Source organism: Aptenodytes patagonicus, chromosome W (assembly GCF_965638725.1).
Source record: "Aptenodytes patagonicus chromosome W, bAptPat1.pri.cur, whole genome shotgun sequence".
Taxonomy (NCBI): Eukaryota; Metazoa; Chordata; class Aves; order Sphenisciformes; family Spheniscidae; genus Aptenodytes; species Aptenodytes patagonicus.
Window position 1 is genome coordinate 33,788,999 of NC_134981.1, and position 23,303 is coordinate 33,812,301.

At 39.3% G+C, this 23,303-nt stretch overlaps 1 protein-coding gene across 1 annotated transcript in view; it reads left to right on the plus strand.

The window, feature by feature from the left end:
* The window catches only part of LOC143171852 (centromere protein K-like), a 31,189-nt gene extending 8,352 nt beyond the window's left edge, over window positions 1-22,837 (plus strand). The window contains 7 exon segments of the mRNA XM_076360952.1: window positions 656-728; window positions 3,966-4,012; window positions 4,424-4,506; window positions 4,628-4,726; window positions 5,027-5,159; window positions 18,708-18,761; window positions 21,735-22,837. Coding sequence (XP_076217067.1) covers window positions 656-728; window positions 3,966-4,012; window positions 4,424-4,506; window positions 4,628-4,726; window positions 5,027-5,159; window positions 18,708-18,761; window positions 21,735-21,893 — 648 coding nt within the window. The 3' untranslated portion in view covers window positions 21,894-22,837.
* The last annotated feature ends 466 nt before the right edge of the window (window positions 22,838-23,303 follow it).

A 23,303-nucleotide genomic window follows, 5' to 3' on the forward strand; every position in this document is an offset into this window, starting at 1 on the left:
AAGTGGAATAGTAATAATGAATATATTGTTTCTCCAAAACATAGTAAGATATTAAAATAAGTACATTTTTTAAAATCTACAGTCGTTTAGTTTGAGTTTTTCTTCATAAACTTTCCTGAACTGATGTTTTGTCTAATTGCTTCTATATTTTCAGTGATTACAGTGAGCTAGAACAGTAGTTATAAAGGATTTTTGTTGAGTCCACAGATGTGGTTTTGATAGAAGATGTATTTGACTACTGTTTTTTTGGAAGACAATCTTTTGTTTAGTCATCACACATATCGATCACAGTCCATTTAACCTTAAATGTGTATCAACTATGCATCTAAGGAAGAGTGAGGATGTGAAGTATTGTCATTGTTTCTAGTGGCTCATCTTCAGTTGTGGTAATTGTCTGATATTGCAGAGGAAATTAGGGGAAAAATTCCAACTCTAACTACTTCTGATTTCCCCCTTTTGGAAAAAAAAGAATGAAAATGTTTCTTGATCCCTGCAAGTGGCTTTTTGAATCCTTTAAAGAAATAAGTGGTCTTTTGCGATAGGTGCTCTTTCGTTTTGTGTAAACTTAATAATTAAATTTCTATCCCATTCTGTCTCATTTTACTCCAATGCAACTCAGCACACTTCAAGAGATGCTTCTTTTCTTGTTATACAGCTTTCCTTGTTAATGATGCGAGTGAAAGCTTTAACAGCGGAGTATAATCAATGGCAAAAAAGAAGTCCTGAAAGTAACTGCTTACATGTAAGATATACTCATATAAACTTCTGCAAAGTCCCTTTCATCTAGGCATCTTAAACTGTGTATATATTGGATGTCTGCTAATTTGTATTATTATACTGTAACTACTTAAAATTAAATATTTCCCACAATAGCATGTATGTTTCATTTCTATATCCTTTTAGCACTTTAGTTCTAAGTGAATTTAGAATTGAAAGTAAATTTAATATAACTTAATATTATGATTCTGGACAAATAAATGCATAATTCATATCACTATTCATCAGTCAGAAAAGAACTGTTAGCACATCTCCTAAAATGTTTTGTCCCAAATGAAAGTTCATTATGCTGTTACCCTCCTTCATTTTTTTTCCTTTCTGTGCTTGTTTCTTCTCCTTCTTTTATTTGTACTTCCTTTTTAGGACAGAACTACTTTGGCAAAGAATTTTGTCTTCATTTTGTCTTTTAAGAAGCTGATATACTTTCTATCTTTGCAAGTATTGCTAATAAACTAATTTACTCAGACATATTTTTAACCATACTTCTTTTGAATTTTTTTTATTATTATTAATACTTCACAGAAGTGTTTTGTATTATGATGTACTAGCTGTAACTTTGAAATAAACCTTTAGTGGTAAGCCCACTACGCTCTAATAAAAAAAAAAAAACCTAGGTTGGATTTAACAGGGGTCAAGATTTCAGGTCAAGAAAAAGTGGTAAAAGACACTTCAGTTTATTTTAACACCACAGGAATCCAGATCACTTATTGATCCCAAGAAACACAAACCACTGAGACAAGTGGTAGCTTTTATAGTTGTTAGGCATTATCGGTCAAAAGGTATAAATTCCTCAGTTCTTCAAAATGCCTTCTGTGCATAAGCATCAGTGCTAACTGATTTCACTCTTGTTGCAAGGCTGATGTGGCTAGACACTGTGAAAATAAAACCATTCAGAATGGTTTACTCACTAAGTGTGAGTAATCTGGTCTTTCAGATGTCTCATTTGGAGACTCCTAAAACAGTTTACACTGCACTATCATTAGTATTCTGGTAGCATTCACTGTTATGTCTCCTGTCAAGGACCTGTTGGCACCTCTCAACCCAGTAAAACTTATTAGTTAATCTTTAAATGGATACATTGACTCATTTGAATATTTCTATGCCAGAAGAGGCTTGGTTTGGTTTTTTTTTTTAGTGTTTCCAAAATGACAGAAATGTGTTGTAGACAGCAAATGGTGATTTCCAATACTTTGTCATTTGGCCAAATTGGAATGCATTTTCAGATTAACATTAAAGTAATTTCTCCAGTTTCTTTCCAAGTTCATGTACTTGCTGCATATCGTGATCAAGTAATAGGAGCTGGAAAAAAATATTTCTTCTTTCTTATAAATAGATACTGTTGCTCTATTAGAATAAATTCATAGTTCATGTGCTTTGTAAGCCTGTCTCTAAGAATGGTCAGCCTCAAGTGCTTCTTAGAGGTATGTAGACCAAGAGTATGACACTGAATGAATTTGGGAAATACTTGTTCTTGGCTGCTGTTCATGAATAAGCTGCTGACTTAAAGCAAATTAATTGAAAGCACTTACAGTTTTTACCTGGGTAAAATACCTGGAGATGTTAGGTTTCCTTACTAAAATATGTAATTATTTTAAACTTTGAGCTATTTACTTAAAAATATTCTTGGGACTTGACCTATTTTTATTGGTTGAGCAAAGCAACTCAGCAAGCTATTCTTGCTTGTTCCCAGGTCATAAGATTTATTATTAGAAATCTTAATTTTGTACTAGAGAAATGATCTATGTGTATTATAATGCAAATAATATTTTGCAGTCAAAGCTTTGCCTTTCTGGCTACCTTTCTGAGGGAAGGAAAAAGAAGTTGCTGCTAAGAATTTGAATAGTTATAGTGCTTGTATGAAAATGAAGTCTACTGTGCTTATATCTTCTGTGTCCATTTTGGCTTCTTTCTACCTATTGTTTGTTTTGAAGGAGGAATTACTTAATTGAAAACGTTGTCTGAATGAACCTAAATAGGAATAGCAGAAATGCTAATTTCATACAATTTACTAATAGAGCACGAATGTCAGGCTGTCTTGTTACTTTGGTTTATGATTTTAGTAATGGCCAGTTCATTTCTTATAAATGAGGTCCTGTCAGCATTTCAATTTTAAACCTTATTTTCAGAGGTTATAACTTGACAGTTCTACGTTTCTTTGGGCACAATACTGGCAAACAGACTTGAATCCACAATGTAAATTTTATGTTTACAAAGCTTTTACTTTAGTCTCTTGTTCTTTCTCAATTTCTGGTACTATTTATTTAGCTCTAGAGCTGCTAAATCAGCTAAATTAAAACTTTTTAACAAGTATTTGGCTCATAAAAATAGAATTTAACTTTTACCTTTGCGAAACTAGGAAGTGGAAGCAACCATATCTTAAACTGTATAAAACAGTTGGGGGCTCTGCATGATTTCCGTTTTTCTTTGCAAAATATCAGTATTCTGCCAAATTCTTCTTATTTTAATAGGAGTTTCTGTATGAACATGTGTATAGTAGTTGCTTTTTACATTCCTAGCATCTGGTAGTGTTTTGCTTAGTAATTGTACTATGTATCACTAGGTGTTGTGGTTTAACTTCAGTTGGCAACTGAGTACCACACAGCTGCTCGCTCACTGGGGAAACATTACAACATCCTTGAATAATACCGTATTTTCCCTTAAGTACTGCTGTTGCTCAGGGTTGGAGTTAGGATATTGGCCTTGCTGGGCCTTTCATCTCCCTACGTGTTGCTGTTCTTGTGAACAGTAAAGATCATGCTTTGCTTTGTAAGTTCTTTAAATATGATAGATTTTACAATCCTGATCAAGCAGTTGGGAGGCTGTTTTACAAGGAATTAGAAGACTGGAGGAATTTGCCCATGTTGGTAATGTTGATGGAATCCCTTCCACTGAAAAAATCAGGCTTGCTTATCTGTACTTCACATTTCAATATTATGTACCTGAACTAGCTCAGGTACAAAAAAATAACGCAGAAGCATTAACACCACACTTTTTTCAGTCTAATTTAATTTGCTGAAAAGTAACAGTAAATTAGCCCAGCAGGACACCACAAAATGTGGTTAAACTGCTGCTGATAGCCAAGCTAGTTTTTTAGAGGCTACAGGAGTTTCTTTCTAGCCAGGCTGATTTTCAGTATAAACAAGTCTACATCATGCAATGCAAAAAAACCAATTCATTTTATTTTTCAGTAATTTCTACCAATCCAGATGTACTGGTAGCATTAGGAAAAGAAGAGGTAAGTCTCTTTGTTAAGAGATGATAAACTTTTGTTAAAAAAATGAAAGAAGTATATACAGTTGCTACGTTTTCCTATGACTGCTCCTGTGGTGGACTACTGCTAAGATATTGTGTATGTTTCTTCAGGCATTGTTGTTGTTCTAATGTTTTTCTTCCCTTGTATTATAATTACTAAAATTTCCTAGTTGTAATGAATGATTTTTTTTTTAAACAAAAAGAAAACTTTATTTATTGCATTTTATTATTAAAACTTTATATATTGCATTTCATACTTTATATAAAATAATGTAACATTATATGCTACACAGAAGAGTCAGTATTCTTAGATCTAGAATTCTGTGGAAATCTGCAAATATTTTGAGTTCTTCCAGACTCTGCAAACTGTAGGTTCATTTTTGCTTTTTTATAGTTGCAGAAAGTAAAGAATGATCTCGAAATGGTGCTGTCAACAGTTTAGTCAAAGAATAAAAAAATTGAAGATGATCTGAAAAGGTAATACGGTAATTTGGACTTATGAATGCTGTAAGCTTTTTTTACCACACCTTATTTTTTTGACTGTCGAGGAAAACTCTATTTATCTATTGTGCCATTTCCTACTTCTCATGTTTCAAAGAGAACAGCAGTGGCATGAGGAACAGGAGCAGATACTAGATGCTCTTAATGGAATTGAAGAAGAGATGAAAAAACAAGTTGTACGATTTTCTGAAAAAAGGTATTTCTATAGTGTTGAGTTTTTTTTCTATTGAAGAATTTAAATATCAACAAGAGGAACTGAACAAACAAACTCTTAAAAGCATACTACTTGTTTTGTTAAATAGATGAAATAACAACTCAGTAATGCATATTTGAAACATGGAAAATATTGCTACAATCTGCTTATATCCTGTGATTCAAGATGTTGAACTTAAAACAACAGAAAATAAGGGATTTTTTTTTTACTTAAGAACTTTTTAATTATTTTCTTGAATTTCATATTCTATTACTATGTTTTTACTATTACTTTGGATACTAGAGCATTTCAAGAACTGGAAAATAAAATGTTGAAACTAAGGGCATATAAGGAAGAACTCTTGAATGCTTTGGGTGAATTCCTAGAAGAACATTTTCCCCTTCCAGAGAAAGGTGGAAGTGCTAAAAAGAAAAAGGTAAGACTTTAACTATTAAATTTGGAATGTTCAATTTTTATTTAATTACACATAATATCTTTTTAAAGTCACTAGCATAGAATCTTCAGTTATATTTTGAAATAACTATAGTTCTTACAGCTGATCCTTTATGTTTAATTGATATTTTTCAAGTTGGTTTATATTATTTAAGGCTGTTCCCAGCTGGATATTTTCTTTTTTAATGCATATATCTTTTACCAAATAAGATGCATAGCAATGTATTGTATTTCTTACTGAACTGCAAGCTGTGCCAAATTTGGAAATAGTGACGGGTTCACTCCAAATTGTTCCACCTTTTTGTTTTGTTTTTGTTTTACTGGACTAGGCAAGTGGATTCATATTTTCCTTGGCAAAGCAAATTTTAATTGTCTAACAGTGGTTTTGGAACAATAATAAGGACAAGCATTTATAATTACAGTGTAGTTCAGAATGTTAACCATCAGTTTCTCTTCAGGCAAACTGGGCCAAAAATTATCTTAAAACTTTAGGGAAAATAGGCAATGAGGGAGTATTTTGCATAATAAATTCAAAGTCTACCATTACCATTTGAAAGAACAGTTACAAAATAGCTACAAAAAAAGTGGGGATTGATTTGTATTTCAGACACACTTAAGAACACAGAAATAGAAAGGATTTCTTGAATCCGGTTCCCTGTTATTGTAGACAACCACATAATTTCTTTAATGCTATCATTGAGCTCCATTTTAAAACTAAATATTTTTGTTACTACTGTTTCTATTGGAGTTCTAGTGCCTCAGTACTCTGGTTAGAAATTGTCTCCTAATTTCCAGTCTAAATTTATTCGTGTCTAACACAGATCCATGTATTTTTACACCAGTATTGTCCTTAGCTCACTCTCTTGTGTTTATTTCTCCTAATATATTTATAGACAGCAATCTTATCCCTTCTCTTTCTTTGTTTTGATAATTGAACTAACAAAGCTTTCTTATTCTCCTGTAAGATAGTTTTTCAGTTCCCTGGCTTATCGTAATAACGTCCATTTCCTATATTTGCTTCCGCTTGGATTCATCTTTTTTGGAACCTGGTAGAAACCAATATTATAAACAAAACTACTAGCTCATAGTTGTCACGAAAGCAGCTAATTACACCCTTGTCTTTTTCTTCATGTTATTTCCAACTGATGAACCTTGAGCTTCTAATAATAATTTAAAAAGCTTTGGTTTTGCACAGAAGTATGTATTTTGCACATAGAAATACCAAATGCAGCCTTTGAGGCATGATGTCCATCTTCGAAGTCATTCATAGAATCATAGAATGGTTTGGGTTGGAAGGGACCTCTAAAGATCATCTAGTTCCAACCCCCCTGCCATGGTCAGAGACACCTTCCACTAGACCAGGTTGCTCAAAGCCCCATCCAACCTGGCCTTGAACACTTCCATGGATGGGGCATCCACAACTTCTCTGGGCAACCTGTTCCAGTGCCTCACCACCCTCATAGTGAAGAATTTCTTCCTTATATCTAATCTAAATCTACCCTCTTTCAGTTTAAAGCCATTACCCCTTGTCCTATCTCTACATGCCCTTGTAAAAAGTCCCTCTCCAGCTTTCTTGTAGGCCCCCTTTAAGTACCGAAAGGCTGCTATAAGGTCTCCCTGGAGCCTTCTCTTCTCCAGGCTGAACAACCCCAACTCTCTCAGCCTTTCCTCATAGGGGAGGTGTTCCATTCCTCTGATCATTTTTGTGGCCCTCCTCTGGACCCACTCCAACAGCTCTATGTCTTTCCTGTACTGAGGACTCCAGAGCTGGACACAGTATTCCAGGTGGGTCTCACGAGAGCAGAGTAGAGGGGCAGAATCACCTCCCTCGACCTGCTGGCCACGCTTCTTTTGATGCAGCCCAGGATGCGATTGGCCTTCTGGGCTGCGAGCGCACATTGCTGGCTCATGTCCAGCTTTTCATCCACGAGTACCCCCAAGTCCTTCTCCTCAGGGCTGCTCTCAATCCATTCTCCACCCAGCCTGTATTTGTGCTTGGGATTGCCCTGACCCAGGTGCAGGACCTTGCGCTTGGCCTTGTTGAACCTCATGAGGTTCGCACGTGCCCACTTCTCAAGCCTGTCAAGGTCCCTCTGGATGGCATCCCGTCCCTCTGGCGTGTCAACGGCACCACTCAGCTTGGTGTCATCTGCAAACTTGCTGAGGGTGCACTCAATCCCACTGTCCATGTCCCCGACAAAGATGTTAAACAGTACTGGTCCCAATACTGACCCCTGAGGAATGCCACTCGTCACTGGTCTCCACTTGGACATTGAGCCGTTGACCGCAACTCTTTGAGTGCGGCCATCCAGCCAATTCCTTATCCACCGAGTGGTCCATCCGTCAAATCCATGTCTCTCCGTTTTAGAGACAAGATGTCGTGTGGAACAGTGTCAAATGCTTTGCACAAGTCCAGGTAGATGATGTCAGTTGCTCTTCCCTTATCCACCAATGCTGTAACCCCATCATAGAAGGCCACCAAATTTGTCAGGCACGATTTGCCCTTAGTGAAGCCATGTTGGCTGTCACCAATCACCTCCTTATTTTCACATCTTATTCTATTATATTTCAGTTCTTCTGCATATCAATGCCTTCCTATTTCCTGCTATTACTAAATATGATCACCCCTACATTTTGTTCCATCGTTAAGAAATTAAAACTTCAGGGATTTAATTAAGTCTTCTTTCAGTCGCACATTTCCTGATTTCAGCCTGATATATCATCTACCTATTTGCTGGTTCTTATTCATATTACAATTGTTCTAGGACGTGTCTCTTCAAATGCTAATGACTTTCCCAGATGCATTTTAAGTAGTTGTCCATTTTTCCCATATATATCATTATTATTTCCTTAAAAATATATTTCCTACAATGAGATACATCAGTTCATTTGCTCCCATATGTGTGATGTTGTTGAAAAATTCAGGCTGGATGTGACCTCTAGAGATCTTCTAATCCAACCCCATCATCAAGGTAGTGCCAATTTCTAAGTTGGATCAAGTTGCTCATGGTCATATCCAGCTGAGTTTTAAATATAAGAAACAGTTAATTCCTGCGTGTGTTTTGGAATTCTGCGGAAGATTTAATGTAAAATCTCCTGCCCCAGAGCAAAATTCAACTGCTTGAATTTTCTCAGCCTTTGTTATACTGACTGTCAGAACTTCTGATTAGCTACCCTGTCTTCATCTCTTTTCCATGCAATTTTCCTTATTAAAATCTAAAGAAAAAAATGATCACCCAAGGTGTTTGGGATTAATCTACCCTTCCCCTGCTCACAGAAGCTCACCTTCTACCTTTTTTTTTTTTTTTTTTTTTACTTAAAAGTAAAATTTATTTTGATAAATTTCCAAGCAAGGTCTTATTTATATTAGTTTTAATTTTATTTATGAATTTCCTGAACTCTTAAACACAGTTTATTTTTTCTGATCAGTCTTTTTTTTTCTTTCCACTCCTTTTGAATTCATAGCTTCTTTTATATCTTTTGACTCAGTCGGATCTCACTGGTTCAACTGCAGATCCCCTGTAATCTGCATCTAAGTGATTAACTGTGAAGGCAGGAGAGACAGCCATTTTCACCTATGTTATTTTCTTTAATAAGTCAGAAATACAAATTGTAGGCATTAATAATGAAATTTGCTGCTACATTGATTCAGAGGAACCCATTATTTGCGTCTATTATCAGCTTTGTTCAACACACTAGAAGCACAGAACTCTTAACTCTGTATGTTAGTAACTTTGCTTTGCTTCATGGAAGCTTCTTGTGCTCTCAGTAGTTCTGTGTGACCACGAATGTGCAGGGCTGAAGCCTTTAGGGCATGGCTCCACAGCAGTGTGAACTGCTCCAAACCTAGCTGTTCTGGTTCCGCCCCCCTTTCACCAGACACCTGCATCTGGGAGTGGGAGGGAAGACCAAATCATAGCAGCCCAGGTTAGCCCATTCTGTTGCAATGGCCCAACACCTTTAGTATAGGTAGTGATTGAGGTAAGAATTATCTTGCATTTTAAATCATGGAATCATTTAGGTTGGAAAAGACCCTTAAGATCATCGAGTCCAACCGTTAACCTAACACTACCAAATCCACCACTAAACCATGGCCCTAAGCGCCATGTCTACATGTCTTTTAAGTACCTCTAGGGATGGTGACTCAACCACTTCCCTGGGCAGCCTGTTCCAATGCTTGACAACCCTTTCAGTAAAGAAATTTTTCCTCATGTCCAATCTAAACCTCCCCTGGTGCAACTTGAGGCCATTTCCTCTTGTCCTATCACTCGTTACTTCGGAGAAGAGACCGACACCCACCTCGCTACAACCTCCTTTCAGGTAGTTGCAGAGGGCGATAAGGTCTCCCCTCAGCCTCCTTTTCTCCAGACTAAACAGTCCCAGTTCCCTCAGCTGCTCCTCATAAGACTTGTTCTCCAGACCCTTCACCAGCTTCGTTGCCCTTCTTTGGACACACTCCAGCACCTCAACGTCCTTCTTGTAGTGAGGGGCCCAAAACTGAACACAGTATTCGAGGTGCAGCCTCACTAGTGCCGAGTACAAAGGGACGATCACTTCCCGAGTCCTGCTGGCCACGCTATTTCTGATACAGGCCAGGATGCCATTGGCCTTCTTGGCCACCTGGGCACACTGCCGGCTCATGTTCAGCCGGCTGTCAACCAGCACCCCCAGGTCCTTTTCCGACAGGCAGCTTTCCAGCCACTCTTCCCCAAGCCTGTAGCGCTGCATGGGGTTGTTGTGACCCAAGTGCAGGACCCGGCACTTGGCCTTGTTGAACCTCATACAGTTGGCCTGGGCCCATCGATCCAGCCTGTCCAGGTCCCTCTGCAGAGCCTTCCTACCCTCGAGCAGATCAACACTCCTGCCCAACTTGGTGTCGTCTGCAAACTTACTGAGGGTGCACTCGATCCCCTCATCCAGATCATGGATAAAGATATTAAACAGAACTGGCCCCAACACTGAGATACTTTTTTATCTCAGATAAGAGACACATTTTTTTCAAGATAAGACATATGAAAAGCCATTTGTTGAAGATTATTCTTTATGCAAATCTATCTCGTGGAAGGGAGAAGAAAGGTGCCTTTCAGGTTAAATAAATAAATGCTGAGCGTCCTGCTTAAAAGTGACTTTATAAGCATTAATTAATTAGAGGTGCTATTATATTGGTAACACTTAAAATATGTAGGTAATAAAATTTTTATAAAACAGTATACACAATGTATATTATAGACCTAGCAAATTAAGTTTGCTAGTTCTGTGAGAGTGCAAACCTCTTTAATATCCTTAGGATTTTATTCTTTGTATATCACATTTAGTAATTACTGAAGTCATAACCTGATTTCAACTTTGAAACATGAATATTGTACCCACTACCTAAGTTACAAAGTAATATTTTTGGGCAGAGAAATACAACAGCCGAGGCTACGAAGTATCTTTTCATGAGTGCATGGGAAGCTGAAAAGTCCTTGGCTAGTGTAAGCATTACCTAGCAACAACTAAAACACCGGTGTGTTATCAACTTTGTTCTCATCCTAAATCCAAAACACTGTACCAGCTACTAGAAAGGAAATTAACTCTATCCCTGCTGAAACCAGGACAATATTCACCCCTTATTCTATACCATCTGCGTCATGCTCAAGTCTCATATTTTCCAGTACTTTTTCATTAATCACCACCCCCTTTTTTATATATATATATATATATATATATATACACACACACACAGATATCATTCCCTTCGTCTGTGGGCCATCCCTCTAAAATGTTCGGTGAGTTCATTTAGTCCATGACTTCAGGCTCCATCTGTCATAATAATCTTTCAGGGTAGGAAAAATGGAGATGGTATGTGGTGTTGGATTGTTTCATGTTGAAGTCAGTTCTGGTACCATCATCACTGTGCTTTGCTTGGTTTCACTGAAGTTATTCTTCATTAGTCTGGGTGATTCTTATTGTAATAACATTAGTATGGCATATAATATTATTAGTATATCTGTGTATTATTAGTATAACTATTATAACTATAATTAGTACTTAACATCACATAATTCAGATCATTGGCTATTCTCACCCAAAATCAAATCCCCTTGAGGTACACATCGGACTTCCCCATCCTCCCGCATTATCCACCAAGTGCACCCAGGTCCTTGAGCAAAAGCAATCCCACGGATGGGTCTGCCTCTGCCTGAGGCAGGAATAACCCAAACTGTCTTCCCCAGCATATTTTTTATGTGCACTACAGGGACTTTATTCCCATCTACAGTACGTAAAAGTTCTGACTGGGCAGGGCCTGCTCGATTGGCAGATCCCCTCGTGTTGACTAACCAGGTGGCCTTTGCTAAATGGGTATCCCAATGTTTGAATGTCCCGCCACCCATTGCTCTCAGTGTAGTCTTTAACAGTCCATTGTATCGTTTGATTTTCCCGGAGGCTGGTGCATGACAGGGGATGTGATACACCCACTCAATGCCATGCTCTTTGGCCCAGGTGTCTATGAGGTTGTTTCAGAAATGAGTCCCGTTGTCTGACTCAATTCCTTCTGGGGTGCCATGTCGCCATAGGACTTGCTTTTCAAGGCCTAGGATAGTGTTCCGGGCAGTGGCATGGGGCACGGGATATGTTTCCAGCCATCCGGTGGTTGCCTCCACCATTGTAAGCACGTGGCGCTTGCCTTGGCGGGTTTGTGGGAGTGTGATATAATCGATCTGCCAGGCCTCCCCATATTGATATTTCAGCCATCGTCCTCCATACCACAGAGGCTTTAACCGCTTGGCTTCCTTGATTGCAGCGCATGTTTCACATTCATGGATAACCTGCGCAATAGTGTCCATGGTCAAGTCCACCCCTCAGTCACGAGCCCATCTATATGTTGCATCTCTTCCTTGGTGGCCTGAGGTGTCATGGGCCCACTGAGCTAGAAATCATTCACCCTTCTGTTGCCAGCCCAGATCCACCTGAGCCACTTCAATCTTAGCAGCCTGATCCACCTGCTGGTTATTTTGATGTTCTTCAGTGGCCCGACTCTTGGGTACGTGAGCATCTACGTGACGGACTTTTACAACCAGGTTCTCCACCCAGGCAACAACATCTTGCCACAGTGCGGCAGCCCAGATGGGTTTGCCTCTGCGCTGCCAGTTGCTCTGCTTCCATTGCTGCAACCACCCCCACAGGGCATTTGCCACCATCCATGAGTCAGTAGAGAGATAGAGCACTGGCCACTTTTCTCGGTCAGCAATGTCTAAAGCCAGCTGGATGGCCTTTACTTCTGCAAATTGGCTCGATTCACCTTCTCCTTCAGCAGTTTCTACAACTTGTCGCATAGGACTCCATAGAGCAGCTTTCCACCTCCGATGCTTTCCCACAAGACGACAGGACCCATCAGTGAACAGGGCATATTGCTTCTCCTTTTCTGGTAGTTCATTATACATTGGAGCCTCCTCAGCACGCGTTACCTCCTCCTCTGGCAATATTCCAAAATCTTTGTCCTCTGGCCAATCCATGATCACTTCCAGGATTCCTGGGCGACTGGGGTTTCCTATTTGAGCCTGTTGTGTGATCAGTGCGACCCACTTCCTCCATGTAGCATCAGTTGCATGATGTGGACAGGGGACCCTCCCTCTGAACAGCCAGCCTAGCACCGGCAGTCGGGGTGCCAGGAGGAGCTGTGCTTCAGTGCCGATCACTTCCGAAGCAGCTCGAACCCCTTCATATGCTGCCAATATCTCTTTTTCAGTTGGAGTATAGCGGGCCTCGGATCCTCTGTGTCCCCGACTCCAAAACCCTAGGAGTCGACCTCGAGTCTCCCCAGGTGCTTTCTGCCAGAGGCTCCAGGTAGGGCCATTCTCCCCGGCTGCGGTGTAGAGTACATTTTTTACATCTTGCCCTGCCCGGACTGGCCCCAGGGCTACTGTATGAACTATCTCCTCTTTAATTTGTTCAAAAGGCTTGTCGTTGCTCAGGGCCCCGTTTGAAATCGTTCTTCTTTCGGGTCACTTGATAGAGAGGGTTTACAATCAGACTGTAATTTGGAATGTGCATTCTCCAAAAACCCACGACGCCTAAGAAAGCTTGTGTTTCCTTTTTGCTAGTTGGTGGAGACATAGCTGTTATTTTGTTGATCACATCCATTGGGATCTGACGACGTCCATCTTGCCATTTTATTCCTAAAAACTGGATCTCCTGTGCAGGTCCCTTGACCTTACTTTGTTTTATGGCAAAACCGGCCTTCAGCAGGATTTGGACTATTTCCTTCCCTTTCTCAAAAACTTCTCCTGCTGTGTTGTTCCACACGATGATGTCATCAATGTATTGCAGGTGTTCCGGAGCTCCACCCTGTTCTAGTGCAGTCTGGATCAGTCCATGGCAAATGGTGGGGCTGTGTTTCCACCCCTGGGGCAGTCGGTTCCAGGTGTACTGGACGCCCCTCCAAGTGAAAGCAAACTGTGGCCTGCACTCCGCTGCCAAAGGGATTGAGAAAAACGCATTAGCAATATCAACTGTGGCATACCACTTGGCTGCCTTTGACTCCAGTTCGTATTGAAGTTCTAGCATGTCTGGCACGGCAGCACTCAGCGGTGGCGTGACTTCGTTCAGGCCACGATAGTCTACTGTTAGTCTCCACTCCCCATTAGACTTCCGCACTGGCCATATGGGACTGTTAAAGGGTGAACGAGTCTTGCTGATCACTCCTTGGCTCTCCAGTCGACGAATCAGCTCATGGATGGGAATCAGGGAGTCTCGGTTGGTGCGATATTGCCGCCGGTGCACCGTGGTGGTAGCGATTGGCACTTGTTGGTCTTCGACCTTCAGCAACCCCACAACAGAGGGGTCCTCCGAGAGACCAGGCAAGGTGGACAGCTGTTTAATTTCCTCCATCTCCAAGGCAGCTATACCAAAAGCCCACCGGTACCCTTTTGGGTCCTTGAAATACCCTCTCCTGAGGTTGTCTATGCCAAGGATGCACGGAGAATCTGGGCCAGTCACAATAGGGTGCTTCTGCCACCCGTTCCCAGTTAGACTCACTTCGGCTTCCAATACAGTTAGCTGTTGGGATCCCCCCGTCACCCCAGAAATACAGATGGGTTCTGCCCCTATATAGCTTGATGGCATTAGGGTACACTGTGCACCGGTGTCTACTAGAGCCTTATACTCCTGTGGGTCTGATGTGCCAGGCCACCGAATCCACACAGTCCAGTAAACCCGGTTGTCCCTTTCCTCCCCCTGGCTGGAGGCAGGGCCCCTCTAATCCTCATCACAGTACTCATTTCTCATTTCTTGTACGTACGAGTCAGAAGTTTCTTCATTAAGATCAAGAGTAAGATCAGCCCTTCTACTCTCTCTGGGGAACTGCCCGCTGGAAACTGGAGCAGCAGTTTTCCTGGGAGAACCTCTTTCTGTGATTGTTTTCCCTTGCAATTCGCGTACCCGTGCCCCTAGGGCTGCAGTAGGTTTCCCATCCCACTTCCTCATGTCCTCTCCGTGGTCACACAGATAAAACCATAGGGTGCCCCGTGGTGTGTACCCTTTATATTCTCTCTCTTGAGCAGAAGAACGCTTACTTCTAATAGCCGAGATACTGGTCTGTACAGGTGAGGAGTAGGATCTATCCTCTCTGAGTTGCTGGATCTCCCGGGACAGTTTTTCGGACAGTTTCTCCACAGCCGAGACAATGGAGGAAGAAAGACTTTCCTCGTATTGCCGGAGTTGACTAGCCAATTCATCCACTGTTTGTTCCTCTCTGTCTTTCCAGGTCATCACTGCCAATGAGTTGGCATATGACGATGGTGCGCTCCTTATAAACTTCTGCCACATGGGTCGTGTGCACTTGACTTCATCTGCATCTTTGGATAGTTGTTCATTGTTCAGGTCATCATAAATCACCTCCAGCACAGCTAATTCTCTCAGAAACTGGATACCCTTTTCCATGGTGGCCCACTTGCTTGGGCGACATATGACATCTTCCTTGAAGGGATACCTTTCCTTCACGCTTGACAAGAGTCGCCTCCAAAGGCTGAGGATTCGTGTGCCTTTTCCAATTGCTTTGCCAATGCCCCCTTCCCTAGAAAGGGATACCAGCTGCTTGGCTTCTTTACCCTCTAATTCCAGGCTACTGGCCCCATTATCCCAGCATCGGAGCAGCCAGGTGACAATATGCTTGCCTGGACGACGGCTGAAATCTTTTCGTATATCTCGCAGCTCACTCAGGGATAGAGATCGGGTGGTCACTGCCTCGTTTATGAGTTCTTCCTCTTCCTCCTCCCCGATCAGCGGCCGGCCCTCCTCCTCCCGTTCTCGTGATGGCCCTTCTCCAGGGTAGTCGTACAGTTCTTCCTCCGGTTCCCTTTTAGAAGAAGCTTCTTCCTCCCTTACTAAACGAGCTGACTTTCGCTTCCAAGATTTCTTCTTGTGTACAGGGGCGACTGATACCGGCACAGGCTGGTTCTTTGGTTCAGCCGCAGGGCTTGTTGCCGGGGTTGGAGTGACCGCAGTGCATGTCGCCGGGTTTGGAGTGGCTGCAGTGCATGTTACCGGGGTTGGAGTGGCCGCAGGGCCTGTCGCCGGGGTTGGAGTGGCCGCAGTGCGTGTCGCCGGGGTTGGAGTGGCCGCAGTGCGTGTCGCCGGGGTCTGAGTGGCCTCAGTGCATGTCGCCGGGGTCTGAGTGACCGCAGAGCCTGTCGCCGGCGTCTGAGTAGCTGCAGTGCGTGTCGTTTTACTGTCAGAGCCAGAGACCTTCTCTTCCCTTTGAGGGCACTGAATGGTGTTGAACAGGGCTCAGTAGGCATGGGCCAGGCCCCAGCACGTTGCAATGATCTGCATCTCTCTGGAGTTGCCAGGGTGACAGCATACTTTGTCCAAATATTCTAGTAACTTTTCAGGATTCTGCATTTGCTCAGGGGTGAAGTTCCAAAACACTGGGGGTGCCCATTGGCCTAGGTACTTGCCCATCTTGTCCCACACACCCTGCCACTCATAATTATTCAGCCTTGGGGCAGATCTCTGGATGATATTCTTAAATTGCTTACCAACTTTAGACAAAACCGAAACAATATTCCCAAGAAGTATTAATGGAAGTATCTTAACTGCCCAAGGATGTTCAAAATACTGAAAAATTACTGTAATGAAGGAGGAAACATCACAGAAGAAGGTAGTGACACTGCCATCCTGTATTTCCTCCGTAAAAAAACTCTCAGAAAAGTTACTGCAATTGCTAGTTGTCTCCACGAAATGATCTCCGTGGTACAGTAACGGCTTCATTGCGAAGTTTACATACCACACTAACGTCAAGGTCAGTGTTCTAAGAAGAAACCTCACAAGCGAGACATTACTATTCACTGCAGACCACAGCAAACTGCAAAACCCAACACCAATCTTTAACATGTACAGCAGGAAAAAGAGCGCAATGCAGATTATACAAATCAATATCGAGAACAGAGAAACCAACATTGTGACCCACAACTACTAACAGATATAAGTTCTTTAATACACTCCGCTTAACCTGTTATAATCTCAAACCCTTCGTGCCCCATGTTGGGCGCCAAAAAGGACTGTCGTGGTTTAATTTTAGTCGGCAACTAAGCACCACGCAGCCGCTCGCTCACTCCCCCCTGCCCCGGTGGGATGGGGGAGAGAATTGGAAGAGCACAAGTGAGAAAAACTTGTGGGTTGAGATAAAAACAGTTTAATAATTGAAATAAAATGATAATAATAATGATATGATAATAATAATAATAATACACAAAACAAGTGATGCACAGTACAATTGCTCACCACCCGCCGACCGATGCCCAGCCAGTCCCCGAGCAGCGGCCCCCCCCCGGCCAGCTTTCCCCAGTTTATGTACTGAGCATGACGTCACATGGTATGGAATGTCCCTTTGGCCAGTTTGGCTGTGCCCCCTCCCAGCTTCTTGTGCACCTCCAGCCTTCTCAGTCAGTAGAGCATGGGAAGCTGAAAAGTCCTTGGCTAGTGTAAGCATTACCTAGCAACAACTAAAACATCGGTGCGTTATCAGCTTTGTTCTCATCCTAAATCCAAAACACTGTACCAGCTACTAGAAAGGAAATTAACTCTATCCCTGCCGAAACCAGGACATAAGCATTAATTAATTAGAGGTGCTATTATATTGGTAACACTTAAAATATATAGGTAATATAATTTTTATAAAACAGTATACACAATGTATGTTATAGACCTAGCAAATTAAGTTTGCTAGTTCTGTGAGAGTGCAAACCTCTTTAATATCCTTAGGATTTTATTCTTTGTATATCACATTTAGTAATTACTGAAGTCATAACCTGATTTCAACTTTGAAACATGAATATTGTACCCACTACCTAAGTTACAAAGTAATATTTTTGGGCAGAGAAATACAACAGCCGAGGCTACGAAGTATCTTTTCATGAGTGCTCCAAGGAAGCTCTTGCAGCTTCTTAGTGTAGATTCTATTTCCTCAGCCTAGTATCAAGATAAAGGCACAAAGATATGCGTTTTTGAGCCCTAGCTCCGTCACGGTTTGCAAGATTTCCATGGAGCAGGCAGTATGTCCCCCTTTCTGAAGGTGAGAATGTTAAGAACTGTGGTGGAAAAAGGAGCCAGAATTTGCCTTTCACGAATTCTTCTTTATTGCCTGTATTCCTTTTCTGTTCCAGAAATGGAGTTTGTGTAAGGTGCTGCACATCTCTTAATGTCTTAGGACTTAAGTCAACATATTCAACAGCAGTGTTGAGTAAGCGGCCACCAGCCACCAATGCTGTGTTATTTCCTTTATTTTGTTGAATGGGAAGTGGATGGGGAAAACTGATAAAACTGAAAAATAAAAGAAGCAGGTTCACCATGCAACAGCACAAGCAGTTTTGTTGGCATTGCTGCCTAAGGAATCCATATCAATTTATAGGCAAATGGCTTGATTTGCTTGCTGCAAGTGAAAACAAATAATTTTCTAATGGATTGCTGTACAAATGATATTTTATCAAGGGCTTTTTTTTTTTTCCTAACTTTTTATGATTCTATTTCTTAAACTTGGCCAATTTTTTAAATTAAAGTCAGGGTAAGAGTAAACAAATATTCATTGGCAAGTCATGAAAAAATATTAAGGCACTATGAACTGAAGTCTTGAGCTGTGTCAACTTTGCAGCTCATTGTAAACATTTTCTAAAGTTCAAGAAAAACGTTATTTTTCCTAACATTATATTCACAGAATGTTTTGCACTGTACTACATTTATAAATATGATGTCCTTGGTTTTATTTAAATGTAAACCCAGGTAGATATACTATAATCACTTAAGATTAATCTTCTTAACATTTTTTGAATTAATTATTAGTTACATTTAAAGTTTATGATATTGAACTGGTGGATGAATGATTTAAAACCTACCTTGTATTTATGTCATGACAATGTAAGTAAAAGTCTTAATCTCTTGTGTACTATGCAATCAAATAATTGTGTGATTATTTTTCTTTGTCAATGAAGACTACTTCCTGACTATTTAGTTTTGGATTTCTGTTAATATGGCTGGGGGGTGGTTATCCTTGCAGAATTCTTCTGAAGAGCCAGCTGTACAACTGATAACGCTGCATGAAATCTTAGAGGTAAGATGGCTTTGTTATGTAGAGATTTGGGGGATTTTCTAATACTCAGATCTGATCACAATATATATAAATAACAGTATATGACATACAGTTAAGATAGTTAAATGAAAAGTAGAATGTTTAAGAATGTTATATCAGATTTCTATTTTAATTCCTATCAAATTAAACCCCAAAATTTTTACGAGACGTGGCAATAATTTAGATAATGATTCTCCAGCTCAAACGGAAGATTTAGTTATCCCTTATTTCTTAATTTTATAATTATTTTAAAGAAGTTTTATGAGCCTTAGTGGCTCATATTAGGGGAGACAAATGCTATGCTTAACAGAAAAATTAAGTATTCCATTTTATGCTATATTTTGTACTGTTTCAATAAAGTGTTTTTGTATTACATTTCAAAAATAGTTATTGAAGGACCAGTTAATGTGTAGTCTCTTGTATTAATTGGATTATCTTCTCATATGAGGAAATTAATGAATCTTATACATGTATTTCTACTCAATTTTATAAGTATGCCAGTATTGCTCAGTGTGTATTTTTAATCACGGTGCAATTTATGATTTTGAATTAAAAAACATAATTTTGAAGGAGCATTAAAAATCTTTTCACTAGCATTGTGCCTTCACTTTGAACTGAAATTTCCTATTCCTCCTCCATCCTCACTCTGTTCAGACAGTTGTAAGCATCTATGCGTAAGACCTCCCGGGGGGGAAGTTTTTTTCCTGAGGGAAAACTTGATGAATAACAACTTTCTGGTATTAAGATGCTACAATCCGGTCACTGTGACACTGTTGTACTTTAAAGCCCAGATGCTGAATCTGTACTTATATCATCAAAATCATTTTACATGCTTCAAGTATCTCAGCATGCCTATTAATGCCAAATTAGGCAGAGCTTGAAAACAGATCAGAATTTAAAATAGCCACATTTCCTATGGAAATAAAATTTTAAAGCTCTTTTAATGCTTTATAATTGCCCTTTGTATTTTTTTATAATATTAATCTCCTCAAAATGTGAACACATCCAAGTAATGTCTGATTTCCATTTGAAAGAACATACTAGTTCCAGAAATTCAGACTTATTTTTAATTTTAACTATCTTGGCGTAAATTGTGCATGTCCCTTGATCTTTGTTTTATGGGTTGGTTTTTGTGGGTTTTTTTTTTTTTTTTTTGTTGAGCAACTTGGTTCTAGCTTCAAGTGCCTGTTAAATTTCAAAACTGTTTTCTTAGGTACAGATAATAGTTTCTTAGAGACAAATGCAAAGTCATCTTTGTATTATAATTACAGATTTAGGATTTGCTGTTGTACAAATGTAATTCATTCCCAGAATTACAACTAATGCATATGTTCCTAACCACGTCTCCTCAATCCCCGTGTGTTTACTTTTTTAAATAATGACAGTGTACATTTTCAATAAATCCACTTTGATAAGCTAGATGTATATATTTATATTATTTAGGTATATCAGTACCTACTTCATTAAATTAGCATAAGATACCACAGCAAGCAGTAAACTCTTTTCTCATGCAAACCTCAGAATTTTTATTATACTACTTTTTATTCTAGTAATGAGCTGTATTTCTTTTTTAAAAATGTAGTATTTCTTTTCCTTTTCAACAGTTTGAGGATTATTCCTATCTGACTGAGAATTTAGTGAACTAGTGTAAGATTTGAAAGAATGTTTACTATACAAATGTATGTAAAGTTATAGCCATAAAGGCTATTTTGGAATATCAGATGTCAGAAAAGTAACAGTTCATCTAAAATAATGTATTTGGAGTAAATATTCAGAATTGGGGCGGATAAGTATAACAGACATAAACTGGAACAGTTCTTTGGGATGTTCTGAAAAAAGGAAGAGCAGTATTTTTTTGAAAATAGCAATAGGTGAAAAAAAGAGTAAAGTCTAGTAATGAGGATTTTGATGAGGTTTTCTTTACTAAAGAGGCAGGCAGAATATTTTGTACTTACTGAAATTGGGAAAGCTAGAACATTTAGAAGATCTGAGTAGAAAGATGAAATATCTGGGATGAATAGAGAGAGCACCATAAGATGGGTAATATTAAATAATCTGTAGGTATGTCTGCAGTATTCCCTGTGAACAATATTATGAGGGCATAAACATGGTCTCCAAGAACAGAAAAAGAATGTCAAAACTTATCTTTGTTTTTAATTCCACTAACTAATACTATATTTAGATAAGGAAGGAAGGAAGAAGTAAGGAAGTATCAAGAGGAGGTCAATTGTTGTAAGGTGCTTGTCATGCCCAAACAAGAAGTGATATTTAGAATTTAGATAATCCATTTGAGATGAGCAAAAAGATTTGACGTGCAAAAGTAGTGAAGTTGTAAACTATGACTGTGATGTTTAACTCTTCATAGGTGCAAACTAAAAATAATTCTTTCCAATCTAAGATGACAGATTTTTTTTTTAGCTTATTAGTGAGATGAAATTTAGAAAAATTGTAAGATGGACATTCTTCTCTGCTAAAATCTGAAAGAGTGAGGGAGAAAGACTACTTGTTGGCAGTAAGTCACTATGGTTTTGAGACAAGTGATTTAAAAAAAAAATCTAGCTTTCCCTCTTTATTTAATGCTTTTAATCCCAAATTGACAGATACTGATTTAAAGATTAATTATATAAGGATTTTACCGCCTTCATGTTCAGATTTTTTTTTAGCCACTACCTAAAATACACTAAGAATTTTTGAAAGATGGTGAAAAACTTAGTCTGGATAAAAGGAGAATTCTGGTTCTAATTTTTACATCAAAAAAGATATAATGAAGTTAATTGGAAATTCTTCATTTTACTTCTACCTTGAACAGGTCTTGTATTTCTCCTGTAGCCTTGTATTTCTTACGTAGGCAATATAACTGTCTCTCGTTACAATAATTTGTACAAATTTGGCTAAAGGAGATCAAAATCTAGCCGTTTTGTTATTTTTCTAAATCTCATCCTTTTGGTCTTCCAGATTCTTATAAAGAAATTAATGAGCACACCACATGAACCCTATTTAACAATCAATGACTCATTTTGACCACCTTATATTGAGCTGCTGCTGCGATATGGAATTGCCCTGAGACATCCAGAAGATCCAAACAGAATACGCCTAGAAGTCTTTCACCAATAGCATGACCTACATGCTTACTTTAAAACAAAACAGAGCACCAGTACTCTTACTTGGGGGGAAGACATATTAATGTTTTATGATAAGCTTTTTTCATATCGGCAAACTCTTCCTGTTGGATAGATTTGACTTTTTAATAAAGTGTACATTTGGTCAGTGTGTGAAATATGGAAAAAAAAAGACAAAAATTTCTACTTTAACTGCTCACAGTTACAGTTGTTTTTCAGTTTTATGGCAAGTGATGCCAAGGTTTGCATTCTGGAGGGTTTTTTTCCAGCTGCTTAAATAAGATGCAAATTCAGGTAATAGACAAAGTAAAGATGCTTATCAGTCCTTTTTACTTTAAAAATCGTATTTTTATATGTGACTTCTCTTTTATGTTCTTTTCTTAGATTGCTTTATTCTCAATTTCCTTTAGTATTTTTTTGTGTTCTGTAGAGGCAAAATTTGAAATGACTCAGCTCCTCCTGTATGTGGCCTTGCAGACATTTGGAACTAACAGTGAAGTAGCATCTCAAGAATATGTTGTTTTCCAGAGGCTTTGCAAACAAATATATTGGTTTTAAGATAAACACTTAGGAAAGCTGATGCATCTTTCTGCGCAAAGGGCTGCAGATGTTGAGCGTGCAACTCTACAACTGCATGTTTCCTAAACAGCCCCTTTTTTGTGTTATGCTATCTTGCCTAACAGTATCTGTCTTCACTTTTCAGATCTAGTTTATCAAGGCTTATAACAGATCTCTGTTCTGTAGATTTCTACAGTTTCTAAGTTATGTCAATTGACAGTTACCTTCTGAATAAATGCTGGCATTCTTTGTCATCCTAATCTGCTTTTCTATAGCCCTCATTATTGTAGTCCATTTGTGCACAAATGATAACTTGCCCAATTTTACACAAATAGTCTCAAATTAACCCTAGAACTGAAGCTGTAAATTCTACTCTTGCAGATCTGTAGTTACTATAACCTTGGGAAATGAAATCTAGTTAATAAAAGGCATATTTTAGTTTATTGAGGTAGGAACTTTTAATGATTTTTTTAGTTCATAGAAAAATAAAGGATTATATAGATAAAGAAACTAAATGCAATGACTGAAATCAGGCTATTTTTTGCAGTTAGGTCTTGCAGCTAATGAAAATTACGATGGAAGTCTCTTCCTGAACAGGGCTCAACAGAGTATTTCACATGACGACTTGACAAGGTGATATAAAGACACTTGGGGGAGGGAAGGGAGGACCAATCCAGTGCAGGTTCTAGCATAATTGCCTTTTTTAGCCCTACTAAACGTTAAGCAAAAAAATTCATTGTCTTGTATTTTTTGAGTTAATGCTGTTAATTTTACCCACACAATTGGTGATTAGGCATGAGTATAGATCCTGATGTGTGCTGTTATGCATGAACATTGACTTTTATTT